At 41.3% G+C, this 20,013-nt stretch overlaps 1 protein-coding gene across 2 annotated transcripts in view; it reads left to right on the forward strand.

Annotated features, from left to right (window-relative positions):
* cax1 (cation/H+ exchanger protein 1) overlaps positions 1–20,013 on the forward strand; it is a 58,024-nt gene that overhangs the window by 21,052 nt on the left and 16,959 nt on the right. For both annotated transcript variants that reach the window (XM_080207624.1, XM_080207625.1), the window contains 8 exons: positions 177–279; positions 1,599–1,740; positions 13,922–14,105; positions 14,467–14,566; positions 15,555–15,673; positions 17,520–17,551; positions 17,840–17,952; positions 19,639–19,787. In XM_080207624.1, the coding sequence (XP_080063750.1) occupies positions 177–279; positions 1,599–1,740; positions 13,922–14,105; positions 14,467–14,566; positions 15,555–15,673; positions 17,520–17,551; positions 17,840–17,952; positions 19,639–19,787 (942 nt within the window). The remainder of the gene's footprint in view (positions 1–176; positions 280–1,598; positions 1,741–13,921; positions 14,106–14,466; positions 14,567–15,554; positions 15,674–17,519; positions 17,552–17,839; positions 17,953–19,638; positions 19,788–20,013) is intronic.

Consider the following 20,013-nt stretch of genomic DNA (forward strand, 5'->3'; position numbering starts at 1 on the left):
TCCTCCCACTTTAGAGGTGAATTATGTATAATTGTCCAAAATGGGTATTTTTACCTCTTACTGTAGCATTTGCCTGTATGAGAGGTTGCATTCCAAGTTTCACTAAAGATTGAGTTGTCTTAATATTAGGAATTTTGAACAAATTTCACTTAGTTCTGTTTCACATTCCAACCTAGATTGAAGTCCCACTGGATGGGGAAGTGGTCCTCTGCTGTTACCATGCAATGAATTTCTACTATTACAAATATACTGTGATTGGCATAAATGTATTTGCTGTGAGTATCCTTTGATTCAGTGTGGACAATTTAACTGGAGTAGTGAGCAGGACAATTGTATCAATGCTTATTTTTAGGCTCCATTAAAATTCTGGGGGTTGCTTACCTGCTGACACTCCAACCTCCTGGATTCCCAGCTGCTTTTCTCTCACCCCAGTATTTCTATTATGTAAGAGGTGTTCATGTGCTTGTGACCCAGTTATAAAGGGGGAAAAGCTGTAAGTTCATTTCCTTTCCTTCTGCAGGAAGTATCTCCCTGGTTACAACTTCCCAATTAGCAGTACTACAAGAAACCACTGTCTTCTGCACTTCTCTCAATTTTACAAGATCACTTTTCTGACAGGTCTCTACAGCCATGGAAATTAGATGAGGTTAAGTCAGAGACATGTACACTAATTTAGTAGGAAGTACCTTGCAAATGTACAACATGTAGGTGATGGCTGAGTGGTATTATCACTGGACTATTAATCCAGAAATTCAGCTAATGTCCTGGGGACTCTGGTTCAAATCCTGCTACAGCATATGGTGGAATTTGAATTCAATAAGTATCTGGAATTAAGAACAGTGATGCCCATATCTAGACGATGAATTAAAATATATTTGTCTATCACTTGATCAAGGAAGCAAAAGTTAACAAATGCTTGCAGTCCTTTGTCTTAATCAACAAATTTTTAAAAGTTAATCATACATGCAGTATAAAGTCACATGCCCAATTACTAAAACAATTGATATAATTAACCAAATCTATAATCGTGCCTCCCAATCAAAGGTAAACTGTGAAACCAGATATAGTACACCCCATCCCAATTTCAACTGGACTCTTGAACTTTGTTATCCATATCCTCAGCTGGTCAGGCCAAACAGGCAATGAGCCTTTCTATGAACCATAGAATCCCTATAGTGCAGGAAGAGGACATTCTTCCAACCCTCAAAGACCCTTCCTCTCCATCAGCCCCAAATTCTGTACATTTACCATGACTAATCCATCTAATTCTCTTGGAGACTAAGGGGCAATTTAGCCTGGCCAATCCACCTAACTTGCACATTTTTTTTTGTACTATGCAAGCAAATCAGAGCACATGGAAGAAACCCATGCAAACTCCAGCCATCCAAGGGTGGAATCAAACCCAGGTCCCTGGTGCTGTGAAGCAGCAATGCTAGCCATTATGCCACTGTCAACCAACTGGTTGGGAGATGGAGATTGGGGGAGAAGGAGAATGTGGCAATGTTGGCAGACAGATGCTGAGTCCTGCTATGAGCATTGTTTATTGCTGACTTGTGTTTTCTATTCCATGGGGCTTATTTCTTTAACTGAATCTTCAGATCTGCTGCCTCTTGTAATAGTTGCTCTGGTGTTGGGTTATGGTGATGCAGAGAATCGCTATGCCAGCTCACTTGTGAAATTTGCACTGTCTGTCATAGCCATTGTTCCCCTGTCACATTACATTGGGATGGCAATTGCCAGGTAAGTGGAACTTTTAATAAAATTCAGATGGGTCATTTGACTTCACTAATCTATTCTGGTTTAGGTGTCCTCCCATCTAACTTCACCTAACCCATCAACATTTTCTTCCTCATGGACTTCACTTAATTCCCCTTTCTGAATGCAAGCCATTTGCCTCAAATTGCTCTCTATGATAATCAAGTTCCACATTCCAGGTTTTGGTAACCAGTGCATTTTGCACTGGTTACCAGGCACCTTTTTGGAAATAAGCCTCTTACTGAATGGGTTTATAAACAAGATCTTTTGAATGTCCCCCATTGAGCATCACTATGGACTTCTAGGTTATTTTCAACTAGCATTGCCCAGTTATCCCTGCCAAATGTGAAGATGGACAAAGGCCAGTTTGAGCTTGGCAGTGTTGCCTTCTGGGACTAATTGAGGGCTGCCAGTACTTATGGGGCAGGGTGGTGGGGTTGGGGGTTTACAAGAATGTGTGCAAATTCATGGCTTCATGCAAGGGCAAAGTTGGCAATCTCTACTATCTCCACTTTTAGAATGTTTTGTTCTAATTAGTTTGTTTTTGCACACTTAAACTGATGGTGCAAACTTGCAACCATTACATCTTACCACCATTCCAGCAATATCATTGCAATTTTTCCAGTGGGGTCCAAATGTCCTAACAAACTTCATTGGAAATTCCTGTCTCAAGCACCCCTGCCCCCTCTTACTGTCAAGATGAACATAATGAAGCTTTGCCCTGCATCAGCTGTGGTGGACTTGTAGGATTAGGACTTTGAGTTTCATTTAAAGATGGTTGTTGGGCAGTTTTACTTAATGATCTTGCCTCAAGTCTTCAGCCTGACATTTTTGTATCAACAACCCTCCAATCTCTAACTCCCTTGTCCACAGGAGTATGAAATCTGAAATTTTAAATTAAATGCCTTCAGCTTCCTGGTTTGCTCTACAGTCTCATTTATCATAGAATCATAGAATTTTACAGCACAGAATTTACTCCCCTCTCCCCACAATGCATTCCGAATCCCAATAACTAAAGTTTCTCCTCCTCTTACTCCTAGCTCTCTTGCTGACCATCTTGAAATTGTGACCCTCCTTCAGTCACTGACATACCAACCAGCAGAAACAGAATATCCTTTACCCTGTCAAAATTGTTATCCATATCCTCAGCTGGTCAGGCCAAACAGGCAATGAGCCTTTCTATGAACCATAGAATCCCTATAGTGCAGGAAGAGGACATTCTTCCAACCCTCAAAGACCCTTCCTCTCCATCAGCCCCAAATTCTGTACACTTACCATGACTAATCCATCTAATTCTCTTGGAGACTAAGGGGCAATTTAGCCTGGCCAATCCACCTAACTTGCACATTTTTTTGTACTGTGCAAGCAAATTTTGAGCACCTCAGTAAAGTCCTGTCAGAATTTTATGCATTTCAATTAGTTCCCCCATTCTTTTAAATTCCCCCAATACAAACCCAATCTTCTCGTACAACAATCCTGCCATCCCACAAATCTGTTTGGTGAAACTTCATTACACTCCCTCAATGGCTAATATATCTTAGATAAGACCAAAACTACATGCAAAACTGTAGATGTGGTCTCAAAGGCTTTGTATATTTACAGTAACATATCCTTGCTCCTATCCTCAGTCCTCTCACAGTGAAGGCCAACATACCATTTTGTCTTCCTGCATCTTGAAGTCTATTACAGTCCCCTAATGTGGATCTACAAATGTTAAATTCCTGAGTTTTCTTGAATTCAGCCAGTTTTATGTAAACTGAGCAAGTGACCCCTGGCACTAATTCTTGTGGAACACTGCTTGCAACCATCCAAGTGAACCCCACTGTTTCCTGTTTTGTAACCAACTTGCTATTCTGTTTTGTTCCCTGAATCTTTGTTCTGACCTTCAAGTGTCCACTAAGCAAGACTTTTATCAGAGGTCTTTAGAAACAAATGTCTACTGCATTATATTCATCTGACCTTTGATACCAAGTTAAGCATGAGTTGCTGTTTTGGAATCCAAGCTGAATTTTTTTTCAGTTTCTAGATTCCTTGTCATATTTGATTTAAGAATTCCATTATCTTTTCTACCACTGACATTAAGCTAATTAATGTATAGCTCTCTGGCTTGTTCTATATAAATCACATTAGCTCATTTTCTTTGACATTTTAGACAATGCTTTTTGTGTTTTTTTAATAGGCAATCCATCTAGACCAGGGATTTTGCTTTTTTATTTTCAATGTTTATCCTTACCACTCCACTTTCAAATGTCCCAAACCTTTTTTGATCTTTTCTCATGTTATACCTGCCATGTAGAAAAGTAATTTGAAATTGCTGTCATTACCTGTGTTTGTGTATCACTGTGGCTTTATGCCTACATCCCCTTTCTAATTCTCAGCAGAATGTTACTATTTCTTATGTTCCCTTATTTAGTTTCATAACAGCATAAATAGGAACAGAAGTTGCTTGCTTTTGCTTGTCATCTATACATTCAATTACCTAGCCTCCACTGCTATTTGGGAAGAAATTTCTTAAGATTAATAACCCTCAGAAGAAATTCTTGACCTGGCTTGAGGAAATGTCCTCTCCATTTCCCCTGTCAAATGGAGTCAAACAATTGCTCAACCAGCAAATAGATTTAAACTCAACACTCCTGCCACATCCAGCTGTGAATGGTGGTGGACAGTTAACTTGCTGGAGGAGGTTCCACAAATATCCCCATCCTCAATAATAGCAGCACATGGAAAGGATGAGGCTAATACATGTGCAATAACCTTTGCCTCTTTTTGGAAGTTCCCAGTATCACATTCTTCCTCCTCTCCATTCAATTGACTTCATTTATATCAAGAAACAACTTAAGGGACTGGATATTGCAAAAGATATGGGCCCTGACAATATTCAGGCAATAGTATTGAATACAAGCTCCAGAACTTGCCCTAGCTAAGCTGTTCCAATAGAGCTACAACATGCAGTTACTCAATGTGGAAAAATTTGCTTAGATATGTGCACAAAAAAACAGGCTAAATCCAATCCAGCCAATTGCTTCCCCAGCAGTCTACTCTGATCAGTAAAATGGTGAAGGTGTAATTTGAGTGCTCCAAGTTGCACTTGTTACTGGTACAGAAGAGCATCATTACAAGAGTCCTCAGGGTAGTGCCCTAGACCAACCATAATAAGCTAATTTGTCAATGATCTTCCTACCATTGTAAGATCAAAAATGGGGATGTTAATTCAATTAATGACTCATTGGATACTGAAGCAGTACATGTCAGTGCTGCCAGACCTGAACAATATCCAGACTTGGGCTCATGGGCAATGACCATTTTTCCCTCAAATTACCATGGCTGAATCCCTTGCTGTCAACATCCCTGCATATTACTGTTGACCAGAAACTGAACTACAACTATATAAATACCATGGCTACAAGAGCAGGTCGGAGGCTAGGAATCCTACGGCAAGTAACTCACCACCTGACTCCACATCTGTCCATTTACAAAACATACTTCAAGACTGAAGAGTACTCATCTCTGGATGAATGCAGCTCCAAACAACGCTGAGCTTGACACCATCCAGGATGTATAGCAGCCTGCTTGATTGGCACTCTCCTCCAACACAGTGGCAGCAGTGTCCATTTACAAGATGCACTGCAGGAACTCAAGGCTGAGACAGCACCATCTCCCAGGTCAAGGGCACCAGATGCATGGGAATATCACCACCTGGAAGTTCCTCCAAGCCACTCATACTTGGAAATATGTTGCCATTCCCTCACTAATGAGGAACTCCCTCCTGAACAGTACTTTGGGTTTACTTGCACCACAAACTTCAGCAGTTCAAGGGGTTAGCCCACACCACTTTCTGGAGGGCAGCTGAGAATGGGCAATAAATGTTTCCCTGGCCAATGAAGCTTGCATCACTTGAATTAATAAGTGCTATCATCAAAGTCAAAACTAAGACTGAAAGATAATAAAGTTGTAGTCCCAACTTGTTCAAATGTTCTGCAAGGTAGCCCTTAATCAACCAAGTCAACCAAATGAAAGTTCAAAAACTATATAGTAATTTAGAGGTGGTTTCATCAATGTTTTAACTCCATTTCCTTTCATTCCATTTGCTTTTCTAATTCTTGTACCTCCAGACCACTTGGTGTGATCGTATGATCTTGTGAAAGGATTACCCAGATCCTCTTGCACCCTGTCTCCTCACCCCCCTCTGTCCCCAGTTGTGATAGTCAGATTTACAGCATGGAAACAGGTCCTTTGGCCCAACTTGTCCATGCTGTCCTTTTTTTCTTTTAAACCCTAAGATAATCCTAATTGCCTGCATTTGGCCCATATCACTCTATACCCATATCCATGTAACTGTCAAAATATCTTTAAAAGACAAAGCTGTACCTGCCTTACGACTACCTCTGCCAGTTTGCTCCAGACATAGTCCACCCTCTGAAAAATTGCCCTTCTGGACACTATCTCTCCCCTCATCTTAAACCTATGCCCTCTAGTTTTTGACTTTATTTTAGGGAAAAGACCCCTCATTATTCTGTGCCCCTCATTATTTTAGATGTCTAAGATCCCTGCTCTGCTCCAGAGGAAAAAGTCCCAGTCTATCCAGCCTTTCCTTAACTCAATCCATCAAGTCCTGGGAGCAACCTAGTAAGTCTTTTCTGCACTTTTTCTAGTTTAATACCCTTCCTACAATAGGGTAACCAAAATTTGCATACTGTTCCAAGTGTGGCTTTAACAATGTCTTGTACAACTTCAAGACATTCTAACTCCTGTATTCAATGCTCTGACAAAACCAAGCATGCTGAATGCCATGCCACCTTCACCACTCTGTCCACCTGTGACTCCACTTTCAAAGCTATGAACATGTACCCTAGATCTCTGTTCTGTAAGTCTCCCCAACACCCTACTATTAACTGAGTAAGACCTGCCCTGATTCAATATACCAAAATGCATCACCTCACATTTGTCTCACTTAAACTCCATCTGTCATTCATCAGCCCACTGGCCCAATTGATCAAATTGCAATTGGAGATGACTTTCTTCACTACTATGCCACCAATCTTGGTGTCATCTGCAAACTTACTAACTGTGCCTCCTAAATTCTCATCCAGATCATTAATATAAATAACAAATAAGTGGATCCAGCACTAATCCCTGAGGCACACTGGTCACAGGCCTCCAGTTTGAAGTCAATTGTATCCATTTAGATACCAGACCCTGGATGCCATGAGACTTGACCTTGTGCAACAATCTACCATGCAGTATGTTGTCAGTGATGTTTCTCTTGCTCTACTGATACCTTCGTTTCTCACTGCTACTTTATAACTGTGGTCTTTACAACTTAAATTAGATATATTGTAGCCACTATTGTCAAAGGCCAAAATGTTTAGAGGAACCACATGGCAACAACAATCAGTCTTTTTAAAAAAACAAATGGTTATGGTCTGAAATTATTGTGCTGGATATTAGTCCAGAAGATTGTAAAGAAGGTGCCATTCCTTGAATGTTCACTGCAATTTATTTGAACAGTGTGGGAGGGAGATCAGAGTTCATGAGTTGAAGTGAGAGCACTGCTCTACAGTAATGTGCACTTATTCTTGATTAATTCATTCTTCAGATAAGCAGATATGGCTCTCTTCCTGGTGCTGCTAGTGAACATGTAGAATGTTTTCAACCATCACTACTACTTCCTCTTTTGTCGGTTTTGTTTTACTTGGGCGAAACAACCATCTTCCACTCACCCTGCCTTAGCTTAAAAATGTCTTTTGGCTTGTTTCTGTTTTGTTACAGTCCAAATAGTTTCCTTTTATTTAAAGTTCTCATCTGTTTGCAAACTGATTAGTTTGTTTTAAGCAGTGTTTGCAGATAGATTCCACTTGCAGTCTATTTTTAGTGTGTAATAATCTATTTTGGGGGCTCAATTTCTGTTCTTAGTCTGTAGATCCCAGGAGCATGGTGCAAATATCTTTCCCTTGATGCAATGGGAGTCTCCATCACAATTAATGTGTAGGAGGAAACCATTCAGCCCACTTCAGCACTAGTTCCATACAATCATTTAAAGCCTTTACCTTCTCATAACTCTGCAAATTATTCCTTTTTCCAGTTCCTTTTTTTAAATGTCAATTGAATCTGCCTGCACCATGATCTTGGGTGTTGTATTTCAGGCCTTATGAATTTTTTGCACTCCAAAGCCCCTTATGATTTTGAATAATTTCTATCATGTCTCCTACATTCCTTTCTTTAAGGCACTTCTCCTGCCTATCTTAACATTGTGAATTTTGGTCAGATAGCATTCTGTCCAATGCCTCCACATCCTTCCTAAAGATAAGTGTTCAATCTTGGTGTAGCACTCCAACTGAAGCCAACCTAGTGTTTTGTGTAGATTCAACATCTCTTCCTTGCTCTGTACTTTATGCCCATAATAATAATTCTGTTTTAGTAACTGTTCTCTTCACTTGCCCTGCCACTTTTTTTATGTACATGTACTCCAGTGTCCCTTAGCTCCTGTAGAATGTCTCCCATGTTCCTCCTACCAAAATGAATCCCTTTGCATTGAGTGTGGAGGAATCCCAAAGATGCACTGGGAACACCCCTCAAACTTCACAGGTAAGGTTTGCACAGCAATTGCCTGGAACTGTCTGAAAAATGTAGCTAAATCATAAATTTCAGATAGCTTCAACAGGTTTACACCAAATAGTTACTCAAAGTTGAATTAAAACCCTTTCTAGGAACAAAGGACAGCACAGGAAACAGGTCCTTTTGGCCCTACAAGCCTGCACTGTCCATTTTAATAGTGCCTTATTCAAGTCTTTTGTCAATCGTTGATGTTTTTGTCAACCTCTAGTGGACTCCACAATAAAGGTAGTGCAAATTTAGGCAATTGTGTGCCAGATTAAGGGAGATCCAATTCAGGGAAATTTATTGACAATCAGCCTAAAACATGTTTTTGTTGTGGGAGGAAACCAGAGCACTCAGAACCCATACAAGCACAGGGAGAATGTGCAAACTCCCACAGACATTGGTCCAGGCTGGAGATCTGACCCAGGTCCCTGTAACTGCACAGCAGACAGTCTTAGTCACCTGAGCTGTCATGTTGCCTGTCAATTGGTCCAGTTTAAGTGTACACTAATGGACGTGAAGCACTAGGCAACTATTGAAGCAACATCCAAGAACAACCCTCGCACGACCCACCATGTATGCCCATTGTTGTCCAAGGTGGACTGGATAGATCGAGACCAAACTGCCATGTGATTCACCCCACCCACATGGAACTCTTCTCTCCTGACCTGGAAGAGAAATTGCACAAGTGATGTTTGCCACTCCAAGGAAGTTTCAAAAGTTAAGATTTCATTTTGGTCACAAATAGGCTAGTGTTAATACTGCAATGAAGCTACTGTGAAAATCCCCTGACAAATGTGAGGTGATGCATTTTGGACAGAATAATGCAGAGAGGAGCTATGTGATAAAAGGTAGGCTGATTAGGAGTATAGACATACAGAGGGACCTGGGAGTGCAGATTCACAAATCCATGAGGGTTGCGTCACAAGTGGAGAAGGTTGTTAGGAAGGCTTATGGGATGTTAGCCTTTATAGGAAGGGGCATAGAGTATAAAAGCTGCCGTCTAATGCTTCAGTTGTACAGAACGTTGGTTAGACCGCATTTGGAGTACTGCGTCCAGTTCTGGTCACCTTACTACCGGAAGGACGTGGAGTCTTTGGAAAGGGTGCAGAGGAGGTTTACCAGGATGTTGCCTGGCATGGGGGGACTGGGTTACGAGGAGAGGTTGAAGAAACTGGGACTATTCTCCTTGGAAAGACGGAGATTGAGAGGGGACATGATAGAAGTATATAAGATACTGAAGGGAATAGATAGAGTTAATAGTGAGAGACTGCTCCCTAGACTGAGTATGAACACGAGAGGTCATCACTTAAGGGTGAGGGGGGAGAGGTATAATTTGGAGGTGAGAAGAAGGTTCTTTACGCAGAGAGTTGTGGGGGTCTGGAATGCGCTACCGAGTAGGGTGGTGGAGGCAGGAACGTTGGACTCGTTTAAGATGCAGTTAGATAGGCACATGAGTGAAACGAGAATGGAGGGATATGGTAGGGGCTATTAAATAGGGTTAAACCTCGGGAGACACTGGAAAGGCAGGCTGTAAGATTAATATTTTTGTCTTTATTCCACAGGTGGAGGTCCACCTCGTGTCAAACAAGGGGCATGCACACGGCGGGTCGTGCGTGGGCTGCTCTTGGAAGTTCCAGGAATGGCCTAGTACTTCATGTCGGGGTGTGTGTGCTTGATCCTGGACCGGTAGACGGGTGCCGCAATAGCTCAGTGACTAGCACTGCTGGCTGTGCAGACACATGGATTTGGGCCTGTGTCTGTGGGAGTTTGCACATTCTCCCTGTGGTTGCGTGGGCTTCCTCCGGGCGCTCCGGTTTCCTCCCACACCCCAAAGATGTGCTCTTAGGCTGATTGTTTTTTACCAAATTGACACTATTTCTTCCCTGAATCTGACTGAGTAGGGTTCCATTCGTAGACATGCAGGGTAGAATAGGTGTAGGGTGATGCGGCGGTGCGGGCTCGTTGGGCCGAAGGGCCTGTTTCCCGTGCTGGGTTGTTCTTTGTTTTGTTCTTTGTAGTTGGCACACAATGCCTGTTTGGTACAGAATTTGGAATGACCAATGCACCTAACCACATCTTGTGTGGGAGGAAACCCATGCTGGCACAGGAAGAACATGCAGACTCTGCACATTCAAGTATTGAACCTGGGTCCCTGCTGCTGTGAAGCAGCAGTGTTTGCTACTGTGCTGCTCTTTGTTTCCAGTCTAATGTCCAAGTTGCTCCTGTCCCCTTTTTTCATGAACTATAACTTGTTCCCCCTGTCCTTTACACTAACATCCCATTTTATAAGTCCCCTGTTATAATTTGTGCATCTCTAATTTCCTTGCAAGTTTATTCCTCTATTCTTCCTACTAGTTAATGGCCTACAGGCAGCACTAAACAATAGAATTGTACCTTTAGACAAACAGATTCTGTCCTCAATTTCCAGCACTGCAATGTTCTCCTTTCAATCAATATTGTCATCTTTCCACCTTTTTCCCTTTTGCAACCATTCTGAAAACCTGTGTAACCAGGAATTTTAGCACCCAGACCTGCCCTCTAAGTTTCTTTCAGCACATGGCAATCTTTGCCTTAACTCAAATCTTATTTGCTCCAATCTGTGCATTTGCATTCATTCACAGTAATGCTAATTTAGCCCACTATTTTCTCCATTACTATGACCCCACCTGTTTTTCCATTTCTAGTGCCATCATTTCATTCTGTGCACCTTGGTATTCCTCTATTTCTTGATTCCAAGTTAGTTTAAACCCTTCAATAGCAAGGAACACAGTCCCACTCTTTCAGTTCAACTACTTCAGCCTGTACAGGTCCCAGCTCTCCCACGAATCTAAAGCCCCTTCTTTGCACTATCTTTCTGAACATGTCTGCTTATCTTCTGGCTTCTATATACTCTGCCTTGCAGCTACTCAGCAACCCTGGCTCAGAAGGCAAAACCATCCAGGTGTTCATGCCTGCAGGGTCTGTTCCCTTATCACCCATTACTGGGTCATGTATCTTAGGCCCACATCCATGACCTGCTCAGTGCTTTGGATTTTCCACAATGACCATGGAAATTTTGTGTAAGAGATTGTAGAAATGTAACCAACACTTTGCAAGCTGTATTGTTTTCATCATAGCCTCCCACAACATAAAATCTTAAAATAAAGCAGCACCAAATGAGGCCATCTGAACCATTGTCTGTCAACTCTTAAGCAAGCTAGATAATCTCTCCCCACATCCCTGCAATGTTTTGAGTATATATCCAATTCTATTATGAAAGCTGCTATTGAATTTGTTTTGCCACCATCTGACATGAAGCTATTTGTTACCTATCAGCTGTAAGACAAACTGCAAAATTCCCATCCAGACATATGCCTTCTGCAATGCCAATATTAACACCATCCACCCACAAACTATAGCAGAAAGTTTAAGTCCTGCTTCAGATTTGCGTAAGAGTTTTTCTGTTCCTGCCAGTTCTCCATGTATTTGTCCATTTGCAGCAGATCCCATCACCATGTTTTGTACACTAAATAGGGGCCCATTTTTCCCTGTCCATAATTGGCACCTGCTTTTGCCAATTATTTTGTAGAGGAAATGTCTGTCTTTTGAAGCATTGGAGAAAAGTGCTGTCAGGGAGGGAATTTGCTGGGCCCATATCCTGCAATTTCCTCACTAACAGCACTATGGCTTTACCTACATCTCAGACTGCAGTGGATCAAGAACACCACCTTGATGGGCAATAAGCCCATATTCCATAACTAAATTTAAAGTGAGCATCCTATGGTCTGAGATGAGACTATAGGTTGTGTAGCCTATTTCTATTTGGCCCAAGTGCTCCATGCTGGAGTTTTGTCTACGTGACCGCTTGGTACATTCCAGTCTTATTCCTCCGAGGAGAAAAGAATCCCAAGCAGCTCATCCTTAACTGGCCATAACCTCAGTTTTTAGTGCTATTCTTGTACATCTTAACCTCCAGTATTTTCCATACCCATATGAAATGAGAATAGTTCATAATAGACTCCTGTCTGAATAGGAACTGGGTCCATTTCCTTTCAGGATCCTGAACCAGAACCTATACGTGTCTTTTTTTAGAATCCTTGCTGGTGATTGAGACTAGATTAAACCAGTCTCTTAGCCAACTGTTTCTAAACAGTTTCTTTTTGGGAAATGAGGCATTTTGTAAGATCCAGGATTGCTGACTTTTCACAATCAAGGCTGATCTGATTTACCCTCAATCCCACTTGCCTGCCCCCATTACCCTTGACCCTGTATCTAACTTGGTTAATAACCCATACCACCTCCCTGATAAGGGGAGGAGCATTCCAAAGGTTGACCCTTAAATATCTCATTTGTCTTAAATGGCCCTTTTTTATTTTTAATGTGCCCTCTGATTTTTAGATTTCTGACCCTGTCAATCCCCCTCAGAATTCAGATCACCTCATTTATCTGGGATAGGCTCAATCTTTCCTGTAAAGACAATACCTTCATCCCAGGAATTGGTCAAGTGAACTTTCTCTGAACTGCTTCCAATGTAATTATAGCCCTCTGACCAAAACAACACAGTACTTTAGATAGTATCTCTCTAATACTTTGTCCAGTTGTGGTAAGACTTCCCTACTTTTATACTCTGTTCCCCTTGCAATAAAGGCCAAAATTTTATTTGCCTTCCTAATTGCTTGCTGTACCTGCTTAACTTGGTTCATGTACAAGTGCTCCTAAATTTCTCACTGCACTATTCTGTAGTTTCTCTTCAGTTGAATAATCTGCATTTCAATTCTTCCTGCTTCATGTGGGCAGTCCTTTTTACATTATACCCTAGCTGCTTTTTGCCCATGATCACTTGGCTAACTTTTTATCCACAAATTTACCTATCTTATTGGCTACATTGGTATGTCCCTTCATCCAAGTTTATTAATGTAGATTGTAAATAGTTGATCTGTGGATTGTAGTTGTAATTTGCTAACCTAAAAGTGATTACTTATCCCAGCTGTTTCCTTTTTCATTAGCCAATCCTCTTACTCATGCTAATATTTCACCCCAATGCCACATACTCATGCAATGTGGCACCTCATCAAATGTTTTTTAAAATCTGAATTTACTACGCTTATTTCACTTGTTATTCTCAAACTTTTAAACCTGTCAAATATGCCTTCCCTCAAACCATGTTGATTCTGCCTAATGGCATCTCAAATCTGGCAAGGCCTCAGTTTTTTGGGTTCAGCAGGTTGGGTGGGTCAGGCCTCTGATCATGAGAACAGACTGGCATGTGATACCAGAAGCTAAATTGTCCAAGTATGTTCTACTTGGTTTTAATGTGCCATGAAATATGGGCAGCTGGATTTGAGACGACTGTTTTGTAAACACCCTGCTACTATCTCCTTTTAATAATGGATTCTAATTTTTGGTGGAAGTTAAATTTTTTTGTACTTGGCTGTCATACCCCTAATGTTGGTGGGATGTCTTCTCTTCCCCCAGCCCCCTGTATGTTTTTTATATACAGCATACCACTGTCCTGGAGTTGAGTGAAAGGGCTCGGAAAGCCTTCGTTGAAAATATTCTCAGTTTAAATCTATTCTTCTTGCTTCAGTATTTCTGCTCAGAGTAACTTTGCAGTCGGTGCTGTAGTGAATGCCACGTTTGGTTCAATCACGGAGTTAACCTTCTACATAACTGCCCTGATCAAAGGTAGCAACAAGGGAAACAAGTGTTATGAAGAAGTGGTGAAAAGTGCTTTGACCGGAACTTTGCTGGGATGTGTCCTCTTTATCCCGGTGAGTTGTCATTTTTAGCAGCTTTCTTTTTAGGAAATGTCTCACTACTGGGTTTGAAATCTCCAGTTTATTGACTCATCTGAAAGACATCAATTCCAACAGAGTGCAGCACTCCCTCTGCATTGAAGTGTCAATTTTTGTGCTCAGCCCTAGTGAGACTTGAACCCAGAATCTTGTGACTGAGGCAAGGGTGCTACCATTTGGATCACAGCTAATGTTCAAATACTCTGCTACAGAATTTGTGAATGTTTCTTCAAGCAGTGAAGAAACAAATGCACTTCAGCATTTCCAGACTTTTAAACTATGCTTTTGTAATTCTTGTGGTTAAAATTGCCTAAGAGCAGAAACTGTTTGTCCATAGGGTATATCCATGGTGATTGGAGGATGCAAACATCAGGAGCAGAGGTTCAATAGCCGGTCAGCTGGTGTCAGTTCAGCACTGCTCTTTATATCAGTAGGAGGTAGGTGGCAAGACTTGAAAAATGTCACAATTTAAAGAAATGCTGTCAAAAATGCCACAAGATCCTGCATTTATGTTGAAGATTGGGGTGGCACAGTGGTTAGCATTGCCTCACAGTGCCAGGGACCTGGATTCAATTCCAGCCTGTGTAGAATTTACACATTCTTTCCACACACCTGCATGGGTTTCCTCAGTGCTCCAGTTTCCTCCCACAGTCCAAAGATGTGTGGGTTAGGTTGATTGGCTATACTAAATTGACCCTAGTGTCAGGGGATTAGCAGGATAAATGTGGGGTTACAGGAATAGGGCTTGGATGGATTGTGATCAGTGCCGACTCAATGGGCTGAATGGCTGCCTCCTGCACTGTAGGGATTCTATGATCTCACTAGCTGTAAGAGGTGACTATCTTTTGAGTACAATAATAAGGCCATTTTGAAGGCAAATCCTGAACTGATCTCAAATTTTAACTCTTTTTTGGGGTGGGGGGGGTGGGTGCAAAAGTTTTAGAATTTCCATGGGCGTGGGGGAGCTTGATTTTCCCTGGTGGAAGCATTCTAAATAGGACACAGTTTCCCTGAATTCACCTTTTTATTAAGTGAAGGGTGCTGACTGCTCCCTCACCCAACAGGGGGTGCAATTGGTCAGAACCCCCCCCCACCCAGTGACACAAGTTGTCATGACTAGCAGAATCTGGGATTTGGTCCTGATGCTCACTTAAGTAGAAACATGCAACCATTGACTTAGCAAGTGTGTATTAACCATGGAATTCCTGTTTTGAAATGTGTACCTTTGTTAGGAAAAGTCCCTTAATTTGACACTGGTTGCGGACAAGTCTTGTGGTGTGGAACTGAATTTCTGAAGCTGCAAGATCTTAGTTAACTGAAACTGAAGTTTATTGATTTTGGGGTGGGGGCAGCACAGGGAGATGCTGCCATTGAGACCACAATGGACTCTTCATCTAGTTTGATATGTTTTTGCTTATTTTGTAGGGGTGTTTGCACCAACGCTCTTTTCCAAAGTTTATGGAAGTCTAATATGTCAAGGTTGCACCAACACAACACAGAATGAATCTGGTCCTTTTGAGTGCAGTGACTGTCATTTCAGTGGGGTATGGACTTATTCTTTTTAATTAAAGCTTCATTTGAAATCTATCTTTTGATTTAAGTGGATGGACAAACTAATGTACAAACCAGAAATCATGAAGTCTTTCTTTCTGCATTCCCAACTCCAGTTCTGTATCCACTTTTAAACAGTTGGTTCAAGTCACTCAAGCAGCAGATTCAAAATTTCCCAGTTTAAACAGATCATCTGGAGTTCTCTTCAATCAGAAACCATAATCTTCACTTGTGATATTAACAAACTTTGTAATGATGACACAAGCTGTTTGTCAAAGGCAACTACACAATCTGGAGTTTAATAGTGCCCAGGATCAGCACTTAATTCATCTCTGCTTCAATGGCTTGAGTATAATTTTAGCCAGAGTTTACTCCTCCTGATCTCTTGATCTGTTGGCCTTTTGCCTAGAGGCAAGGCCTTGCTGTGATGGTTGGACATTGAGCCTACTGAGCCAGGCATGGTTGGCTACTGAAGGGATTCTATTTTACTGCACTTGGCAATGCTCAGTGCCTGGGATCAGCAGAGGTTTCATCTTGGGTAGAGGGGCAAAAGTAATGGAGGGAAGCCAATGGCAATTTTTTTTGTGAATGGGCCACCTCCATCCATTTGCCTAATATACTTTATCAGAGTGCATATGTTTTCTGAATAGATCACTTCATACAAAGTCAATGATCATTTCAAACTTCTGGTTGCTTGACCCCATTTCCTGTGATCATGTCCTGTTGCTGCTGCAGACCCTACTGATCCTGGCCACTGGGTGTCAGTATATAGAGGATGAATTAAGTGCTGATCCTGGGCACTAACAAACTCCAGACTCTGTAGTTACCTTTGACAAATAGCTTGTGTTTTCATTAGTCATTGAAGCTTGTTAATATTACCAGTAAGTGAAGATTATGGTTTCTGATTGAAGAGAACTCTGGATGACCTCTTTTAATTGCAGAAATATTGAATCTGCTGCTTGAATGATTTGAACCAACCTGTTTAAAGTTGATAGAGCTTGGGTTGGGAAAGCAGAAAGATCCCACTGATAGCAGTGAATATCCAGCTAATGGTGTGTAGTAATGTTGGTTAAAGGACAAATATTTGACCAGGGTGTTGGAGATTTTCCTGTTCTCCCACTGGGATTTTTCGTGTCTACCTGAGGGGCATTTGGGATTGTGGTTTAACGTCTCATCTAGTCATGATATGGATGCTGCTGGCAGTGCCTGCATTTACTGCCCATTAGTAATTCCCTTGAACTTCTGACACTGCAGTACTGTACTGGAATAGATTATAAATTCTAGTCTAGATAGTGGAACTTGAACCCACACAGCCTTCTGATTCAAAGGCAAGAATTTGACCAGTGAGGGCCAAGACACACCACTGCATAAAGACACTGCACACCTCTTTGAAGTTTCTCTACTCTCAACACTACATCTTAGATACAAAAGAAATTAGTTAATGGAAATTTTGTTTTCCAAAGCTTTAATGAAAGATTGTATGTTTAACAGCAGCATCAATATTTGTCTCAAGCATCTCCTATCCCTCTTAGAGGGGGAAATAAGGCTTCAATTGTTCCTCCAGCTTTTTTGGGAGGGATGTGGAGGATGTATTAATTGTTCTCATTGGACATAATGTAACTAAGAAAAGTAAACATTAATCCTCTGCAATACTGCAGAAAGCATCTCCTGGATAGATAATGGAGGCTAGGAGCCTGCTATTACAATCCACATGCTGTGTGGACTATATCCATCTTGAAAGTGATTTATCTGTCTCAATGCTTGAATGTAGCTGCAATGGCCCCTCTCTTCTAGTTGTTTTTTAAAGTGTCTTTAATTTTTTCTTTCCCCTCCTTGCAGTTGCAGAGCACTTTGTTTCACAGTCACATCCAGTAAGTACATGGTTTTAAGCAATCTTTTGGGTTCTTATTTTACTCCTGCTCTGGTACAATGAGTGGGCAAGCATGTGCTGAACGAGCACTTGTTCTGCATAAATGCACACTATGAAAACTGAATACAGAAATAATGGTAAATATAGTGACTATTGGAACAACTATGTAGAACACTGCTGTAATGGGACAGGTGGGATAGTGAGATTTGCTGTGCACTTCACACAGAATGTCACTGAAGCACATCAAAGTTTACCTTTTTTCCATAAACTGATTCTGTCTTTCCTATAGACCTCTTATTTACACAGTTTCAATACTTCTCCCTGCATCGTATGTGATTGGGCTTATCTTTTCTCTGAAGACGCACAACCATATCTACGATATTCACATTAGTGACCGCCATGGTAAGTGACATTTTCCTAGTCTGTTAAAGTAACCTGTTTGCAGCAGGTATAAAGCATCCTGTCTAACCTCCCCCACAGTCTTCCCCCAGTCACTCTGTTCCCTGCCCCTAACAGTAGAATGTTGGCGAGTCTGCAATTGCCCAATGTCCTTTTCACTTATTCAGTAATTCTCACTTGCTGTAGTTGAAGTAAAATTCATATTTTGATCTAATTTGTAGAAATTTCAGTGGAGGAGGAGTGCAGGAGGCCATTTCAGCCCATTGTCTGTACTGGCTGTCAAGTAGCCACTCATCCCATCCCACTTTGCAATTTTTGATCAGAAGCCTTGGGTTACTACTACAAGGACATATCCAATTACTTTTTAAATGTGTTGAAGGCTTCTGCCTCTATTTTCAGGCAGTAAGTTTCAGATCTTGTTGCCCTCTTGGGTAAAAAATTTCCCCAAATCACCTACCTCTGATACTAAATCTGTGTGCTCTGATTATGGGCCCCTCAACTCAGGTAATAGTTTTTCAGCTCTTATACACTTCAATCAGGTCTTCTCTTGGCTGCCTTTATTTCAAAGAAGAAAATCCTAGCCTGTCCAATCCTTTGTCAACAATTCTCCTGGTTGTGTCCTCAAATCCCCTCTAGTGCAATTGCATTTGTGCTAGTGCAGTGACCAAACTGCATGTAATACTTTAGATGAGACCTGGCCAGTGTTTTACTAGATCCTCCATCACTTCCCTACTCTATATCCTATGCCTTGGCCAATAAAGGCAAGTGGCCCATTATGCCTCCTTGATCTTGTTAATCTGACAAACTATTTCCTGGTATTGAAAACCTATTTTATCAATCTTGAGCAATTTCTGACCATGTCTTTTTAGTTGACTCCTGGAATTACTTGTTGGTTTACCTGATCTTCCTTGAAGGGACAGGCCAGTTAGCAAACATGTTTCAAATGAGCTGTAGACAAATATGGCACTCAGTAAGTTAATCTATTGTAACCATACTCTGGCAGTTTAAAAAAAACTAACCACCAGGCATCCTTGGTCCTCTGGTCAATGGATTCCTCCTGATTCTCAGATGAGGGAAGCATCTTCACTTGCAATGTCCAAAAACCAACTTCAGAAATAGTTGAGGATCTGTGAATTGCAGTTGGTGGAGAGATGGAACTGTAAACTTCACACTCCAAATAATTCTTCAGCTCACTGAAGAATTATTCATTGAATTGAAGCCAAGAACCCACTTCCTGACTATTCTACATGTCTTCAGTAGCAAACTTGAGAGCAATCTTGTATGTTCTGTACCCAACATAGTCACTCTATATTTTCAGACTGAAGGACCCCTGCAATGGTGTTGCATGCCATCTTGGATGCTAGGGAACTGCTTGGTAAATGCCTCCTTGCCAATTGTAACTAACTTGATTTTTGTTTAACTAACTTGTTTAAATAACTAACTTGTTTAAGTGCCCCTGAGTTTATTCCCAGTATTATGACCTCTGCCTGCATACATTCAATTTTTGTTTTTTTCCTTAGTCTTGTTATGGAAAGCTAACAACTTGAACTACCACTTCCTTAAAATGATAAAGGACAGAAGGAAGCTACTTGGCCTATTGTGCACATGTAGGCTCTTAAATAGTTATCCTTGTGGTGAGTGGGTCTAATTAGATATTTGCTGGAGTCAGACTAACATGCAGCTTCTCAGTTTCAGGACATGGTCACAATGTTGTCATTCACTGGTCACGATGGAGAGCTGTGGTGCTACTCGTTGTAGCCACCGTTTTCATGTCTGCGTGTGCTGAATTGGTGTCTGAGCACATTAACCCTTTATTGTCAAACTCTGCAATCTCATCAGTAAGTCACTCTGCTATTCTGTCAGTAATGCCATGTGTGTTTTTAACATCTGTACTAATGGGCAAGATGAATAACATGGGTTTTGAGGGACAGCTGAGTCTTGTAGATCCTGTCTCTGCAGAGTTGGGTTTGCTGTATGTAAGCAATTGTTTTATCTGCTAATTATGTAACTGGTTCTGTTCTTGGTATGGGTCTGTTTGACTTGTAGAATTGTGTAACACTGAAA

The sequence above is a fragment of the Carcharhinus amblyrhynchos genome, chromosome 19, assembly GCF_965287045.1.
Source record: "Carcharhinus amblyrhynchos chromosome 19, sCarAmb.v2.hapA, whole genome shotgun sequence".
Classification (NCBI taxonomy): domain Eukaryota; kingdom Metazoa; phylum Chordata; class Chondrichthyes; order Carcharhiniformes; family Carcharhinidae; genus Carcharhinus; species Carcharhinus amblyrhynchos.